The sequence below is a fragment of the Cydia fagiglandana genome, chromosome 7, assembly GCF_963556715.1.
Source record: "Cydia fagiglandana chromosome 7, ilCydFagi1.1, whole genome shotgun sequence".
Classification (NCBI taxonomy): domain Eukaryota; kingdom Metazoa; phylum Arthropoda; class Insecta; order Lepidoptera; family Tortricidae; genus Cydia; species Cydia fagiglandana.
In genome coordinates, this window is record NC_085938.1 from 7,754,451 (window position 1) to 7,772,149 (window position 17,699).

The 17,699-nt window shown below is 35.9% G+C and overlaps 3 protein-coding genes across 3 annotated transcripts; 1 reads left to right on the forward strand and 2 right to left on the reverse strand.

Moving 5' to 3' along the window:
* On the reverse strand, positions 1 to 6,247 carry LOC134665849 (uncharacterized). Its single transcript, XM_063522880.1, has 7 exons — positions 5,827 to 6,247; positions 5,388 to 5,485; positions 4,778 to 4,918; positions 4,058 to 4,235; positions 3,049 to 3,184; positions 1,540 to 1,769; positions 1 to 241 (listed from the first exon to the last, which is right to left on the reverse strand). The coding sequence occupies exons 1-7, from the start codon at positions 5,906 to 5,908 to the stop codon at positions 120 to 122; spliced, it is 987 nt and encodes a 328-aa protein (XP_063378950.1). The 5' UTR covers positions 5,909 to 6,247; the 3' UTR covers positions 1 to 119.
* A 603-nt stretch (positions 6,248 to 6,850) lies between these two features.
* LOC134665806 (BRISC and BRCA1-A complex member 2-like) lies at positions 6,851 to 10,308 on the forward strand. The gene is made up of 7 exons (XM_063522794.1): positions 6,851 to 7,154; positions 7,543 to 7,841; positions 7,997 to 8,172; positions 8,420 to 8,542; positions 8,835 to 8,898; positions 9,336 to 9,489; positions 10,105 to 10,308. Exons 1-7 carry the CDS (start codon positions 7,064 to 7,066, stop codon positions 10,296 to 10,298), a joined length of 1,101 nt encoding a protein of 366 aa, XP_063378864.1. The 5' UTR covers positions 6,851 to 7,063; the 3' UTR covers positions 10,299 to 10,308.
* A 262-nt stretch (positions 10,309 to 10,570) lies between these two features.
* On the reverse strand, positions 10,571 to 17,015 carry LOC134665855 (holocytochrome c-type synthase). Its single transcript, XM_063522887.1, has 5 exons — positions 16,919 to 17,015; positions 16,589 to 16,832; positions 16,068 to 16,304; positions 15,686 to 15,810; positions 10,571 to 14,315 (listed from the first exon to the last, which is right to left on the reverse strand). Exons 2-5 carry the CDS (start codon positions 16,757 to 16,759, stop codon positions 14,075 to 14,077), a joined length of 774 nt encoding a protein of 257 aa, XP_063378957.1. The 5' UTR covers positions 16,760 to 16,832; positions 16,919 to 17,015; the 3' UTR covers positions 10,571 to 14,074.
* Between the last annotated feature and the right edge of the window lie 684 nt (positions 17,016 to 17,699).

The window sequence follows — 17,699 nt, forward strand, 5'->3', positions numbered from 1 at the left end:
TGGAATCACGAAACGTGTAATAAATACGACGTACATACAAATTATATAAAATAATTAAAACTACTAGAAAATTATCTGGGGCAATGATATAATGTTAGCTACATAATGTATGATCACGATTAGTTTGATATTTGTAATTGCGGACCATCGCCGTTGACGATGCTGGCGGCGGTGTAAGGCCAGTTGTAGATCGACTGCAACGGGACGTGGAGCAGCTCAACTAGGTACCGGTAATTTGGTTCTGCAAATATTAATTAAAGTTTAGTTAATATAAACATATCAAATGGAAATCTTACACAAATAAAGCTTCAAAAGCCTGGTTTCCTTTTTCTCTTTCTCGGATTTTAAAAATGTATATAGATAGACGCTGAAGTCGGCTGATATATGCACATTAGGGCTCACGCTGGACAGCGTTCAAAATGGTTATTTAGGGTGGGCGTCATCGAAAACCAGGAAGAGGACTATATATACATACTTGTATAGTTATAAATGTGTATATGTGTATTTCTAAGTTTAAAAGGTAAGTATGTTATAACGAGTTGAATATTCAATGATAATAATTAATTTTAATTACCCTAGGTAGGCATTAAGGAAGTAAACTTCGTGTTCGTTTACAGCAGATATAAATGTAAATAATATTAAAACAGAACATACATCTCATGTACCATATTATATTCTTGTGAATAAATGATAATTCAATTCATAATTTATTCTTTGTTATGTCGAAATATTAAAAAAAGATAATTAGGTTTAGTTATCTTTCCGATTTGTAATTAGTAAGAAAAATTAATGCAAGCACACAATTTTTTCTACCACTAATATGAGTGTGAACCTTCGCTTTAACTATCCAGCACAATGTTCGCGTGAAACAATATGCTATCAAGCCTTGGATTACGTTACGTGCGCTTGCAGTGCAACACAGTATAACAACAACATTGTAAAATGATTATGGTATGCTATCATAATAGTTAAGGATCAAGGTACAATATTTCAGAAAGGTATTTCTTCGTTGCATAAGTTCTATTAAAGACGGGACTCGACTAAATATCCATACTAATATTATAAATGCGAAAGTGTATCTGTCTGTAACTTCTTCATGCTTAAAGCGCTGAACGGATTTAGTTTTTGGCATAGAGATATTTAAGTTCCGGGGAACATGGGATAGCTGTTATGTCTGAAATCATCCCTAAAGAGTGTGAAGAGGGGGGTGAAAATGAATGAATTGCCTGTTAATTGGTGTAAACAATTAAGCATATTATGCTCAAAATTATTACCATTCGGTTTTATTCAAGCGCTATATTTACTCTAACTGCTTGAACTAATTCCACGCAGACGAAGTCACGGGCAAAAGCTTAGTTTACCAAAGTAATCTTTAATGTTCAAATCACATCCTATGTAACAAACAAGAACACTCTTAAAGGTTCCATCACACAGGCACGTTTTCCGGGCGCGGCGTGAGCGTTTTATATGTAAAAGCGGCGCGCTCCGCTCACGCCCCGCCCGGAAAACGTGCCTGTGTGACGAAGCCTTTAATCTTACCGTTTTCTGGAGTGATGAATCCCTTCCTTATGAGAAAGTCCAAGAGGACAGGTGCACTGGTAGTTTTGAACTGCGGCGTAAGGGCCCTCTGGATGCATTCCTGCGCCGTCAGGAGCTCGAAACCCTCTACTTCACCGTCGGCATTTTGTGGAACGAAATCTAAAGGCAACTCCAGGTCGTACACATACTCCGTGTTTGGGAACAGTCCCCTCTCACTCTCGAAGTAGAAGCTGCAATATGAAATGGAAAAGTTAAACCTATGTATCTATAACAAACTCTATTCACTCACATACGTCATTTCTTCCCTGTGTTAACAAGGTTTTGGCACCCTTTTAGGCTTCCGTATCATAATAGTAATTCAAACCATGGGGTCCCTTTGTTTCCCATAAAGTTTTTAGTCATAATGTATTGTTTGTCATATTATCGTTAGTCATAAAACTGAAACCGTTAACTTTTCAGGATTTTCGTAAGGTTATTCTGTAGAAAGGTTAGGTTAGGTTTGTTTTATGCCAATCCTGAAAAGTAACGCGTTTCTGAGAAAAACCAATTATGACTAACGAAAATTCGGACAAACAATACATTATGACTTAGAACTATTTGGGAAACAATAGAGACCCTTCAAACCATACACGTCCCAATGCTGGGCCTACCGCGATCCACGTTCGACGTCTTGCCAAGTCCCTGTCACACTTACGTACGAATTTACAAGTTCCACAGAGAGGCAACACGCCTAGCCTATTCTGACAGAATGGTAACTACAAAACCCTACACTGAGCATGGCCCGAAATGCTCTTGGCTGATTTTTTTGATTTTCTATCATAGGTTTGAGAAAATCATGTTTTCGCTACAAACAAAATATAGTAATAGGTACCTATTGCGGCTTGTGATTTCAACACAATAAGGACTGTCCATCGGGACTTAGAAGTCCGTCTGCGGGCCGACTGAGTAAAACCCTAGTGTTTAGGTGTCAGGGAGAAATTTTTGAAAGTACTATGCGTCAGAATTGCCCCAAAACCAACAGAGTTGAGAGTTAGGTCATTAGATAGATATTTCTCTGTTCTTCATTTCGTTCTATGGGCACCAAGCGGAATTCCATTGCAGAACTGAGATACTGGTATTTTAGTTAAAATGTCGTATCGTCACCCTTATGACCTAGGCAATAGAGTCCACCGCCGGGCGAGCGCGGCAAATCATTCAGTGTGCTCGCCCGGCGGTGCGCGAACATCTACCCTGCAGCAATTAATTTACTTACTTCGACCCTATTGCCTAGGTAATAAGGGTGACGAAATTTCGGCAGTTTTCTTGGCCCACACGTCGATTGGCATGTGGATTGATTTTTTTTATCAGTCTATGTGTGTGTCCCACTGCTGGGCAAAGGTCTCCCCTCTTCCTTTCCAACCCTCCCTATGCTGAGCAATCCCGCCAATCCCGATCTCTTTCTCGATCTGCCTCTGCCTCGATTACCGTGGACTACAGATTTAAATTACTAAATTATAAAAATGATTTAACCTGACACAACCAGCGGGCACCAACTTCTTCGCCAACTCTCCCTCCACGGACGCCTCCTCTGCAGCTTCCTTGATGCAGGTCTCCAGGATGCCGTAGCCGACTGCCAATCCGCCGCTGACGAAACAGTCCCATTTTCCTGTTTGGTCATAAAACAGTAATTATTTTTTAGAAGACATTATAGTAACTTTACTATAGTTCATACTTATGAATACATAATGTATAATTAATGTCATTAATAAATGAGTTATTTACTAGATTACTTACAGATTTTTTTTAAGTGAAAATTTTGAGATATATCTAGTAGAACGGACATGGTAGGTATTCACAAAAATCATTAAATAATCCCCCTTTTGGAAATGAATAAAAACAATGATGAAGCTTGTAAATTTTATCCTTATCTGAATCTTATTTTTATTACACTTTATCTCAACCGATGCAAGGATTGATTTCAGTATTTCGCGTTGGCACGATATGTTTATCAGTAGGGATGCTCAAAGCATTATCTTAAAAAGGCGGTTTTCAGATGTGTCTCTGGCGTGCGAGTGAGACGTCTTAGCTTTATGCGTGATTAGCATTTTTTATACTCACACATTGGCGCGGCTTTAGGTATCCAAACATCAACTATGTACCTAGAGAGCTGACATGATTGAACCCTTTTTTTTATTGGGAGGAAAATCCGTTGTGGAGGTATCCCGCACCGCAGAGACAGCGCGGATGTTATGTCGCACTTTCACCGACTAAAAACCTCCCAGTTGTCCTCCTAGGCGCATTTCGGACGGCTCTGGGATCTCCAATGAACGAGTCAGTGCCGTCCTATTAGCGTTATGACCCTTTGTGGGTCCGCACTTTTTTCAATCGCAGTCCCTAGCTGCGACCCCCTTTTAGTCGCCTGTTACGACAGGCAGGGGATACCGTAGCTGTATTCTTACACCCGGGCTACAGGGCGTGACATGAATGAACCCTAGAGAACGATCCTTCTATGGCTTCTACCATACTATCATGCACTAACCTGGCCATGTTTGTTTGGTGAAGCTCCTCTGCTGCAACCAGATGCACAGCCCTTTGGTGGGATGGTTAACATAGCCGGAGACACTGACACCATAGTTCCTAATGCCGAACAGGCAAATCGCGCTCCGTTCCATTTCCATCAAGCTTTCATAATAAAAGGGGGTGCTCACTCCAAAACACTAAAACAAATAAGAAATTGTTTTTTAGATTGTACAATTTCCATATATGCAAAATTAATTTTAAATTATATTTTTTTAAAACATCTGTCTCACAAGTGTCTAATAAGTGTCTGTGATTAACTCATATGCACTGTACTTTCATTAGTGCCTTTTGCATAAATTATTATAAATTATAAATACTAAAAACTGGCTTTAATGTAGGTACATATTTTTTTTTCTAGGTTTTGTCACCAGTTTCTGTCACCATTGAACTGTGTTTTTACCAAAACAGAAAACATTTGAATCAATACAATCATGTTTTATTTGTCATTATTAACAATATCTGGGAGGGAGCATTACTCGGAAAACGTATAAAAACTCAAAAATGCGTGTTTCCCAGAGATAAGACCTAGCTACCACCGAAAACCCCCATATAGAAAATTTCATCTAAATAGCGCCTTTTATAAGATCCCCAAAATATATATGCAAATAAATATACAAGAATTGCTTATTTAAAGGTATAAGATATTTAATGTAGAGCAATATGTTTCTAAGCTACTAACCTCATCCCTCCAACCCTTGAGTGCACACAACTCTCCATCTTTTCTCAAGTTCTGTAACACATCAGCTACTTTTGCTGTTCTTTCTTGATAGTCACGGAATGCAGGATTTAGCTCCACATATTTACCAGCGATTATAAAAACCTGAAACAAAAGTATTGATAATACAGTAGAACCTCAATTATCCAAACTACTTGGGACCAAGACTAGTTCGGATAATCAAAAGTTCAGATAGTCAAAATGTAGGTTTTTTGGAAAATCATACAGTATATTAAAGTATGTACATGCATACTGATTGACATAAGCGGGCTAACACCATCTGATGAAACAAAAAGAGCTTCAAATACAAATACTATACAAATGCATTTATTTCATTACTTTTACAGGAACGGAACACTATAACATAAGTTTCGTGTAGTTAGTATTTACCTAAAAGTTAACTTTCAACACCCTTGATACTTACTCATACCTATGCGCAGCAGCAGCGAGAAACCAATCCACACTAATGTTTAGAAAAACCAGGTTAACCTTCAGATAATTGAGGTTCTACTGTACTAAAAACTTAATTACCTTATAGCCAAATTATAATAGGTATGTAGAAGATAAAGGTTACCTCTGGAAATTTTTGAAGATATTTCATGATATCAGGTCGAATTAGACCCACTTGGTGGCCAGCAACTATGAATGGTTTACATATGCCTTGATGTAAACCTAAAAACAAAAGTCATACATCATACACACAGCAATGAAGGTGTAAAGCTAAGAACTTATTTTTATTATTTCATTTAGAAGGCAGCTGATACTGGTAAAAACTCTAAACCATCACTTAGCACAATTTCACTGTTTTAGATTGTTTCACACTTAGAGTTCTTAAGTTTGGAGGTTAATTTGTTCAGTCTTTAATATTCGGTTTAACATAAAGTTTTTGCCGATATTTGTTTTATGCTTTGTAGTACTAGTTTAAAGCTGTGTCCTCTTGAGCGCGTGTTTGAATTTCGAGTGAACGTATCGTTCAGTTTCGGACGGTCGTAATATAACAATTATTCAATCACCTGAGAAATAGAAGCAGTTGAACTTTTTGGCTAATTTTAAGAGCTCAGAAATGTTGTTCTGTAGAGAATTCATATTTTTCATAGCTTGTAAATCACAGGGTAATAGATTCGTGTACTTATCGGTGTAAAAAATACTTTATGGTTAATTTTAATAAACTATAGAAAATAATGACGGGCCAGCTAATTTAATGAGTTTATTTCACTTTTTTCCCATAATTTTCATCAACGAAAGGCAAATGGTGCAAAAATAAGACACGACTACTACATAAATACGTGATACACAGAACCGAATTTCAAACGTTCAGTACTTATAGGTTTCGATCTAAACAACTGGCAAATTTAATAAGAAATTCTATCATTAGTTGATTGATATCTCTTCAGTTTATTACTTGAATTCACTTCACAAGCACTGGCTAAGCTAAGCTTTGCTTTTACCAATGTCAGTGTCAGAAATGAAAAACGTACGTACGTATGGGTACATAAGGTACATAAAAAGGTTAAATCACAGGGTCCAATAAGTGGATCATATTTTCTAAAAAAACGTGTTTGTTCTAGTTCTTTTATCCATTATAAATAAATAATGCAAGTTAAGCATAAAAAAAAAAATAGTTTCGTTATTTTAATACAAAATAATATCAGTAATAGAAACTTTGATCAACATGAAAAACTGAACTGGAAAGGTTTCTACTACAATTTGGACATTTGCAAAACCCGTGTGCTGTTCCAAAACGGGTACTGCCGTAATACCACTGATCTTGGTTCGGTGCGGTAGTGTGTTATGTCTTTTAGACCTAGATAATAGCTTTAACACACTACTGCACCGCGCCGCGACCTTCGTGCGCCCGGCACCGCACACAAGTGAGAGCGAGAAAGCAATATCTTATCTCACTAAACTTATGGGTAGGCGCACCAAGGTCGCGAATTGGTGCGGTCGGCTGTTACAGCTATAATATTCATTGGTATTTGAATGGTATTTGAACAGGCACTCTTGTCTTGTCAAGATGTTGATGTTGACATTTCTAATTTCTATCTTTCCGACTTTGCGTCGCATTCTTTACCAATTTGCAATTAAAGAAGAAATTTATATTACTCTGTAGGAATCACTGTATTTGTAAATATTTGATTAGAGCCAGGAATAGAGAATAAGTCGATCCGTAACTGTTTTGAATTAAGCTTTTATTAAGCCGCTCAAGTTTACAACAATTAACAAGGTAAACAAAGTGAATTCAGTCAACCAATGATGGGAACAGAAAGCTTTGGAGTTATAAACGATATTGCACAAGTTTTTCGCCCTTACATTCAAAACATTTATCAGGATCTTAAATTGGGTATGTACTTATGTAAACTCAAGTTTTTGAGTAGTGGCGTAGCGTGAACCACTAGCCGTGAGCGAAAACCACATCTGCGAGGCCCTTTTCAATGTGTTCACGAGGTAATAAAAAGGTTGGCTTTGCAAGACCCTCCTAAGGGCAAGGCCGAGGGCGAAGCCCCCCATTCGCCCACGTCAAACTACACCACTGTTTTTAAGCTATAGTCTGCAGAGCCATTTCTGTCAGTAGACAAGCGGCAAATTTAAAAAAAATTGGCGCGAACAGCCCCATAGAAAATTTGAATTTTGCTCCTTTTCTACTGACAAAGTTCTTTTTCCAGCTATATTTGCCTGTACAAATTGTTTTGAACTTACTCTTTGACCCTTAATAATATTAATGTTGACAGGATTATGCAAAACAAAGGTCGATATCGAAAGAATATCTGGATCTGCGGATGGAGCTGAAAGTCAATTCCGATTAGTCCTACCATACTGTTCTAAGAAATTGAAATGGGAAGTAATCTTTGATGCTTCAACTCCATGGTTTGCTCCGGACTTCAGATTTGATGATGAGTCATTTCTGAATAATCTTGACGAAGACTTCTTGGAGGATAAAGTCCCAAGCCTTGCTAAGTGGAATGAGAATGATCCTAAGGCTTTAAGTGGAGTCATATCAGAGCTGCTAAATTTGTACAAGATTCACCAGGTATGTTTTAAAAATCTCATATATTTTTAAAAATATTAGAATGCACTTAAGAGACTTTCACTCAACTTTTTTATGAGAATAAATTAGCCATTTTGAGATATATAATAATATTATACCTTTAAATTTTTATTACAAAAAAAAAAATACAATTCCAGATTAGAAAATTAAATGAAGATGAAAGTTCTCGAGCTTACTTTGAGTATAGTGCCTTACTCGGGGATGCACTTACATCGGAAACAGATATTGAAGTTTGGGTTGGGAGCCATGTTGTTGAGTTCCTGATAAGGCTGAATGTGGACACTTCTCGTTTACCAGAGTTATTTAATGAAAGGTATGGATACAATGACATTCATTGTTAATATCTTAACAATCTTTTTGTCAACTGATTTAAATGGCAATATATTTTTACTTTTGTAATGGGATTGTTTGTGTTTTATTTTATTGAGTTTATTTTTAATGGAACAAAAATATTAGAGTCTATTTGCATCTCACATTTTGCTTAGTGATAGAGAGACACAATGCATATTGGACAGGCGGAATACCAACCTTAGATACCTACAGTATTTTATTGTTTACAGTGTTGATCAAAACCCTGGTATTGACACAGCCCTGCTGCTTGTGAGATATCCCAATTCTACCAATGCGGAGTTGATTCTGTCACCTCTGCTCACAAAATCTCTTGGCAACATAACATTACCACCGTAAGTAACACTTGATTTCCACAAATTTGTGTTTTTCCATCTGGAAGGTAACATAAGGTATTAATTAGGTATACAGATAGGGCTCTCATTACTCCAGTTTGAAGTGTCCGGGGTAGGGTTTTAAAATGTATTACTCTGATTTCAATTTAGTCCTGGGTTATAATCATTATAAAGAAATTAATATTTCAATTGAAAATCCTATGTGTTGTATTCAAAGATGTCTTTAATATACTTACTAAATATGTGTATGTCCACCTATATCTATTTCATAAATTACATTATTTATTTACAGGATGCATCAGTCTGGAGTCTTAATGGATTACGTCCCCATGGTCACAGAACTGTTAAATAATAAAGTAAGTATTATAAATAAATGGGTGAATCAACTTTTATTAAATAATATTTCATGGCAATTAAATTATCCGGACACACTCCGGACATGTATTTTTGTTCTAAAATGGGCCATCTACCATCTACCAAGCATGATAATGTAACATGTTACATTATCGTGCTTGTAGCATGCTACAAGAGTTCTTCTAATAAAATGTTGCTACTATAAATTGTCTTCTGGCTGACGGGACAGAATGAAAACAAGAAATAGTTGATTCACCTAATAATACTACTACTAAAAGTAGTGCGAATCTGTTCTTTGTTACACAGACATAAGGTATAAAATTAAATGAGAGAGAGTAACATACAATTATTATGCGTAGTGGAGCAAAGCATATTTCGCCAACGAAAACGATAGTGAGCCAAGGTGTATTTTATGATGTGTATTGTTTTTAATTTTTAGATTCAAGCGCTTTTGAATAATGAAAAGCTTAAGCGGGAATTACTGGCCCAGCTCATTGTGAGATACGAAGGGGCGGTGTTAGAGCACGACGCAAACAACGCAGCGTTCCTGTTTGAAATGAACGACTTTCATTGGATGTTACAGATAGATATAGGTGAGAAATTTTGACCATGTTAGATTTTAAAAACTTATATGGGTACTATGATAGGTGCAAGTAGTGTAAGTACCATAAATCTGATACCGAAGACCCTGATACTAAATTGACAAATTTTAACCCTTTACCTACATGCTGACATTTCAAAAATGACAATCGAATGTCAGTCTTACTGATCTAAGATACACGTGTTTGAAGTGCCGTATGTGGGAAATATATATCCCTTAGCCTGGTAAAGGGTTAATGACACTTCGTATGCTTTCGTTCCGAGGAATTCATTGGTACGAGCTATACTGCTTAATGGGGTTGGCCGGTGGAAGTTTTTAGCAGATGGCGCCATCATAGCTTGCCCTGTCAATCCCTAGAATTGTGTCAATTTTTTGTTTTCTTTTAATACCCTGGAAGCCCTTTAAGCCAAATCTCATAGAAAAAGGGGCAAGCTATGATGGCGCCATCTATGCAAACGTTTGACAGTTGCCAACCCCATTAGGCTACAGTTAATTTGTATACATGTCTGAATAGTAGGAAGAGATTAGGAGTGACAACCAGACAAATTATGTAATGTTGTCCTTATTGTAAATGATTCAAATATGAATACGAATTCCATACTTTCAGGTGCAAAGTTCCCCGACAAGCCGCCGATTCTTACGCTCAGATCAGTGTACCACAGCAGTAAAGGCAAACCGAAGTTCAAAGTGCTTCCTTCCTGCCCATATAATAACTTTGAAGGATACATTGAACAACAAGTTGAGATATTTAAGAATGAATGCAAAGGATTATGTTCTCAAATTGTCAATGTGGAAAATTAAACTATGTATAATTTACTGTTTTTATTTCTTGCTTCTTGCGCAGTGCGCTTCATTGTATTTCCTGGTATAAGACTAAAATTAGAACAGAACACCTCACACCTGTGGCAGAGTTACGAGTATGTACTTATATTTAAAGGTGATTATTCTATTCATCATCAGACAAAAGAATACAAAGTACATATTGCAATATATTGGTATTCCCATTTGTCCCCATCCCACGCGACGTAACGTGACTTCATAGGTAAGAACGATAGCAAGTAAAAATAAATAAAAATTAGTCTCAGAATTTTATTTCACAATTTCACATGTTTAACAACTTATGTTACTTATGCACTAAAATTTTAAGCGTTATAAGTAAATAACTAGTAAATAAAGGACATTTCTACTGCTATCAGCTAAAGCAGCTTTGAATCTTAAGTACCTATCATATATCTCAATTTATTAGTTGCTTTGGAGTTTGTTGGTAGGAACAATCATACTTTTTCTTTAAGCCTTTTTATAAGGCAAGAGGGAATTATATTTCCCACATGGTTTAGAACTTTGTTTCAATGTGATAGGATTCAATTTGCCTTATAGAGTTATTTATTGCTTAAAACAGAAATCTGATGATGATATTGTGTCCTAAATGTCCTAATGCCATTGAATAAATGTGACCAGAACTGTACTCTTGAAGACTTGTTTGATGCTCAATTTCACAAGTTTACCAATGTTCATATAATATTATGTTTAATTTCAAAATAATCGATCAATTATCTTTTTGTTGACAGTTGTAGTTGTTCTTGAAATTATGGTCACTTGTATTCCCTTCTTCCTCGCTATCCCGGTATTTTGCCGCGGCTCAAGGGAGCCTGGGGTCCGCTTGACAACTAATCCCAAGAATTGACGTCACGTCGTCGTCGTGACGTGAAGATTTTGGTCACTTGTATTGAAGATTTTTTACAGGCATTGTATTGCAACTCGACATTTTGCGCGAGGGCTATTTAAGACTGCATCGTCCGTCCAGTGGCGCCCTCAATTGGGGAAATGTGTTGTCTAATAAACCAATAAGGATGTGTCCTGTAAATTATATTACACCGTGCGTAATAAATACGTAATAAAGCACGACAAAACTAAAGAACTAAAAAAAGAAAAACCTAGACTGCAGGTATTTTCAGTCATATTTTTTATTTAATACATCCGACAGAACTATAGAGTAGGTAACTTGACCGTGGCGTCATTGCACGGTGGGCTGGCCATAGGCCATGATCCAAAAAAATGCATGTGGTAGTTTTAAATTTCTAATGGCTGTTTCTAATTTGCCGATAAACGTACTTTAATTAGGTATAAATAGTTCCTGTATAAGTAATTACCTTCATTCTATAACGAACCTAGAAAGTGAACACAACTCCCGTTTGTACGCGCTCTCTTATCAGAGACTCATTAAGTGATCGGTGATTAGTGGTGCATTCCTGACTAAATAGTGATTTTAGTGACTATTATTAATATGGAGCTTAAAGAATCAGGTATGTTGTTTTGATTTACATAGATTGTTTAGTATTACAATAAAATATATATTCATAATATTGGGTCTACGCCACGGCAAAAAGTCGTATGAATAATGATTAGAATATTTTGTTGACTTAAACTTTTAGTTAATTTGAGACACGATTTTAAAAACGAAACTAGCATCATTTTGAAGCTCGATATTTCTAGATTAACGGCCATAAACTTGTTTCTGCAGTAAATTGCCTATTTAGTTTTTATAAGACTGCTACGCCTGCGTAGGCCAAGGCGTAGCACCTACTAGGAAAATATTACGAATGGAAATTTACCTTTTTCTTTCTTTTTTCAGGTGATATGTACGTCGGATCTTTTACAAGGGGATTCGTATTTGAACTATGGCTCTCTACTAGTAGTTTAGATACAGAAAGACGTCGTCAAGTGCTACAACAACTAATAGGAATGGTGCCAGATGTAGAAAATGTGGATACTAGTAATTTGTATAGCATCATTAAGTACATTTTTGTAGTCGACGTGTATTTTATTGGAAATCTTCTTCGGGAACTAATTGTCTAGTTCTTAAGAAACATTTGGACTGGTTAAGTGAGAAGCAAAGTGTTAATTTGCCATTAAAAATAAGGTGACTGAAAATACGTTAAATATTGAATTGGGACAACCGTCATCATCGGGCAATTCGGAACCCTCTACTTCAGCCGGATGGCTAAAAAAGGAATTTTCGGCTTGTAGTTAGCGGTCAAAACGCAGAAGATTAGCAGCACTAGCATCCTTGGATGCAGCAGCAGTCAACAACTTGACGAATATTAGCTAATTTAGAGACCAATCAAATCCTTACGATGCATGTGCTATCTCTTCTCACAGAAGCTATACTAACAAAACACCAATATTTGTTACTACGTACTTTTATAAAATTTTCGGGTTTATCCTGTTTTACCTTCGTATGGTAAAGTAATTGTGTGCGCGCACCAAGACAAATACGAATCTCTTAAATCATTTTCTAGTAAATTCGAACCCTATGATTACGGGCCGTAGGAAACTACCAAAAACGAAAAATCAATAGTTGTCACAATGTGTACTTATTTAACTAGATGTTTAAAATACATTTTAGACGAATCTAAAGTATTAGTTGACCTAGGTTAGTTTTTTAAGGTAACTGACACGTGACGTAAAATATTTTGCGTTGCATAATTTGTACGATATTAGCATCTCTGTAAATATATAAGTTTTAATTTTAAATATAGATTTATACAATATAATTGATAAAAACTATTTGTTTTATTATATTATTCAAGAATACGTTATAATTTATTTTTTTATTGTATTTTTATAAGCCTTTAAAGTAGTATGTATTTTGCATAGTTTTTTGTTATCAGTTAGGTTTTTTTTTATGCTAAAATATACAAAGTAAAACTATTTATTACTGTTTTTTTAGTAGATATTTAAACAATAAACACGAACATATTTTTATTTTGAGGGTATCTTTGATACTTTTGGAGAAATCGACTTATGACCCCTTCTCCATACAAGCCGAGCCACCGTGCATTGTTCTGTTTTTCATATATTAGTATAGATTACATAGTTGGCTGATCGTTTTGACAGTTGAAAAAAAAAACTGATTTAACTAGTCAGTCAACTACCCTATTAATATCTATATAATTCAGTATTTTAATTTTGATGACCTACTGATTCCACACTTGGTTTTTGTCAGTTTTATTTTGCTTTATCAACTAAACGGCAAATGATAAATTGTGACCACACACATTTTTGGTTTATTCGAAAACACAATTCCCCCAATGAGGGCGCCACTCGACGGCCGATGCCCTCTTAACTCTCTTAAGGCATGTTAGCAAATTCGTAGCTTTACAACTCTCATTGTATTGCATCGGGGTTAAAAATATATAATAGTGCAGATCAAATTTAAAAATAAAATAAATAAATAAATAACACATTTAATCACAAAGAGCTTTAGCAGTGACAACACTTGCCGACAGAAAGACTCCACAACTTTAATCAACTCTAATTTTAATCTACTTATTTTTGCAATCCTAACTTTTTATGATTAAACTGACAAAGCATAATTTAACATGATAGAACTCATGTCCGGTACAAAGGCAAGCACTATTATTTCTATTTTATTTATTTTTGAATAAATATCATTATTCTATTGAACAGTTATTCAGTGCTTTAATCATTGTTTTAATTTAATTTAGTTGATCAAAATTAAGGACCTTATAACAAACATTAAAGTTATTTGTAATACTCTAAAGTATTGGCTATTTCTAATTTGTTAGTTTTGTTGAAGAGTCTTTGTCACCGATGAGTTCATAACGATATCTCATGTACATAACTTTCATTCTGTCCCAAGCATTTTCGAAGGAGTCTAAGGCGGGCCTGACATCGAGGAGGGCGAACTGGTATTTGTTGTCAAGTTCTCCTCCGTCGTAATAGTCGATGACGTAGCGGACTTCCTTGCCACACCGGTCTACAATCCAGTCGTGACGGTCAAATGGCAGTTCGTACCTGTAATTAGAGAAGCAAAAGGATTTAGTTTTGTATTTCATAATCATAATAGCCTTTATTGCCAAAACTAAAACAGTATTACATTATATATATAAACAAATTTACTTAAAAACTAACACATCATATTGACCGGATTAGTGTTCAGCGTGTCTTCTGACACATAGGCCTCTCCCAGCTGCTTCCATTCCTTTCTATCAATGGCTTTCCTGGTCCAGGTGGCGCCCCCTATCGACTTATTGTCTTGTTTTGTATTTACATAATATTAATTTATCAATTTCATTAACATATAAAGTTTGTACAGTAAACTTTGGAATGGACAATTTAATTAGGTGCTGATGTGAAGCATAATATATGACATAAATTGAAGGAAAAACCTAGTATCACAAAACTATTAGTTTCCGAGGAATATACTGAAACGAGTGCCTCAATTGCCTATACCTCATTTTTTTTGCTTTAGAAAAATGGTAAATAATCTTAACATGTCTTTTTATTGAAAAATGCTTTAATAAAATAGTAACTAGGTATTACTTATTAAACCAAAATAATTATTTATTATTTATTTATTTATTAGTCAAATAAGTAACACAGCATTACAGTATAATGTAAATGAACACATTATTTGACGACCGGTCTGGCCTAGTGGGTAGTGACCCTGCCTGTGAAGCCGATGGTCCTGGGTTCGAATCCTGGTAAGGGCATTTATTTGTGTGACGAACACAAAAAATATTTGTTACTGAGTCATGGGTGTTTCCAATGTACATAAGTATGTATATCGTACAAGCTTTGCTTAGTTTGGGGCTAGGTTGATCTGTGTAAAAATGTCCCCTGATGTTTATATGCTTTTGTCACATAATTGCAGACTAATTTTTCAAAAAAAAAGATGCGTCAAGATTGTTAACCTCATAATGCTAAATATGATCAGCAATGGTTGGCGAGGGTGAGATATTTGCCTTATAATATGACGTAAGACATCTTATATCTTTAAACCAGCAATTCTTGTATATGAGTATTTATTTATTTATTAAATATATATTTCGTGGATCTCAGAAACGCCTCAAGATTTTGATGAAATTTGCTATGGGGGTTTTCGGGGGCGAAAAATCGATCTAGCTAGGACTTATCTGGGAAAATTGCGTAATTTTGAGTTTTTATGTTTTTCGAGCAATACTCTGTTACTCACATATTGTCAAGTTATAAGGTAAATAGCATAGCTCACTCTTGCCGATCTCTGAAGATCAGCACATGGATTTGCTTGTTCTAGGTAGAAATTTCCAAACAGATTATTTTAGTAATTTGTATTTAGCCCTATTTCTAGACACCAACATGGTTAATATAATAAAATAACATGCAAACAATGAATTGGTACCCACCCAAGCCATGAGCGAATTTGAGCCCTAGGACTGTACTGAGTGGCCTTTCCTCCAAAACTCTTTAGCCTAGGATGACCACACTCTTTAGCGTGGAGTGCTTCCCATTTCAGCACTTCTAGCCAAGCCTGAAAACGAATAGTTCATTTCAATTTACAAACATATCAAGTATACTTGCATTTACATACACTAAGGGTTGTAACCATCACATATGCAATTTTTTATACAACCATGGAAAGAAATAACCTAAGTAGTAATAAGTATTTAAATTTTTTATGATTTAACAGAAAATCAACCAAAATATATGTTTCAAAAGAAGCAGCCTCTAAATATTGATGCTAAAAATTTATTTCTAAATTTAAAAAAAATATTGTTATAAATATACCTGTTCATTATTAGCGTTATGAATTTTAATAATATCCTCCATGTCCTTTGGCTTTATGTCTTCATCCTTCCAACGCCATCCCTTACGTAACATAGCATTCCAGAACATCTGCTGGCTCGGGTACACCCAGAACTCCGTGGAACCATCAGGCATGGCTCGGGGAATAGATGACACTTGGCGTTGGACGGGCAAGGGGAAAGGCTGGTCCGGAGCTGGCTGCTGATTTGCTGGTGGCATCTGTGTTTTAAATCAATGAATTGTTGTATAAAATCTGATGCAAAATCACATAGAGTAAGGGTTAAGTCTACGATTCTGATAGCACAGCACACACAGTGCATTATTTTAAACGTCAAACTTCTATGACGTATAAAAAATAACATTGTACTGCATAAGCTATCAAAATCATTGCAGACTTCTTGATCTGAACTCTGACTCTAGTATGAATATCACAAAAATTTTCAAAAAAATGTATTTAAAATTTAAGTGCGACATAATAAATATATAATATATAGTGTTTTTACCATGTTATACGGGTTTATGTCATTGGTTGCCTTCCCATGCTGCACTGGGCAGTCGGAAACCTTGGGCACGCTTTCTTCTTTTTTGTGCATAGGACATTCTGGTGGCGGATTGGAGTTGTTTACTGGGGCCTTTAGGTTGACACCGGCATCAGCAGATACTTGGTTGCCCATAGTTTTAAAGTTAACTGAGCCAATCTTACGTAAGGTGACCTTAGGTTAGGCGTGAACGGAGTACATTATTTTCCTAAAAATAGACACATATATTTATTATTATGAACACAGCAGTAAGTACTTGCGTATAACAATATTATAAATTAGAAAAATAGTAACCTTATAACACAGGAATAATAAAATTGCTCTTTTAAATTTTGGGTTCTTTTTTTGCGTGATTTGACTGATGGACTGGCGTGGGTTGCCAGATATAAAACGTGACGTTTTAGGCTATGGACACACTATTCCCTTTTTTATATTAAAAAAGGATTTAATTAGAAGCTTAAAGCCGTAACAGACTACCGCACCGCACTGCAATCTTGATGCACACCCATTAGTGACAGCGAAAAAGAAGTATCTCTTTCTCACTTATGGGTGAGGCACACCAAGGTTGCGCTGCGATGCGGTAGTCTGTTACGGCTTTTAGGGTAATAGACTAAGAAAAGTCTGCAACGTTGTAGTGCAAGTGTAATTTAACTTATTTATACGAGGACGTCACTTCTACTGCGAGTGCTATCAAAATCGTTGCAGACTTGTTTTGGTCTACAACTATTCCACCTGTCCAATTTCTTGGTCCAATTGATGTGCATTGCATCGTTCCATAGAAAATTTGAATTTCGGAACTTTTGTACTGAAGGCAATAGGCCAGTCCAGACCGAAACATTTTTTGGGAAATCTGATTAAATTGTATGATCAAATCAGGTGGTGCGGGCGCAAGCGCCAATTTAGCTCGCCGAATTCGACCGCCGATATCGACTGATATAACTTAATCTGATGAAATTAAGGTGCCAAGGTACCAATTTGGGACGTTATTCCCATTTGGAGGCATTTTTTTATTAATTTAGATTTGAGATTGACCTCAATTTCTTTTTTGATCAAATCGGTCGATTTGATCATCCCG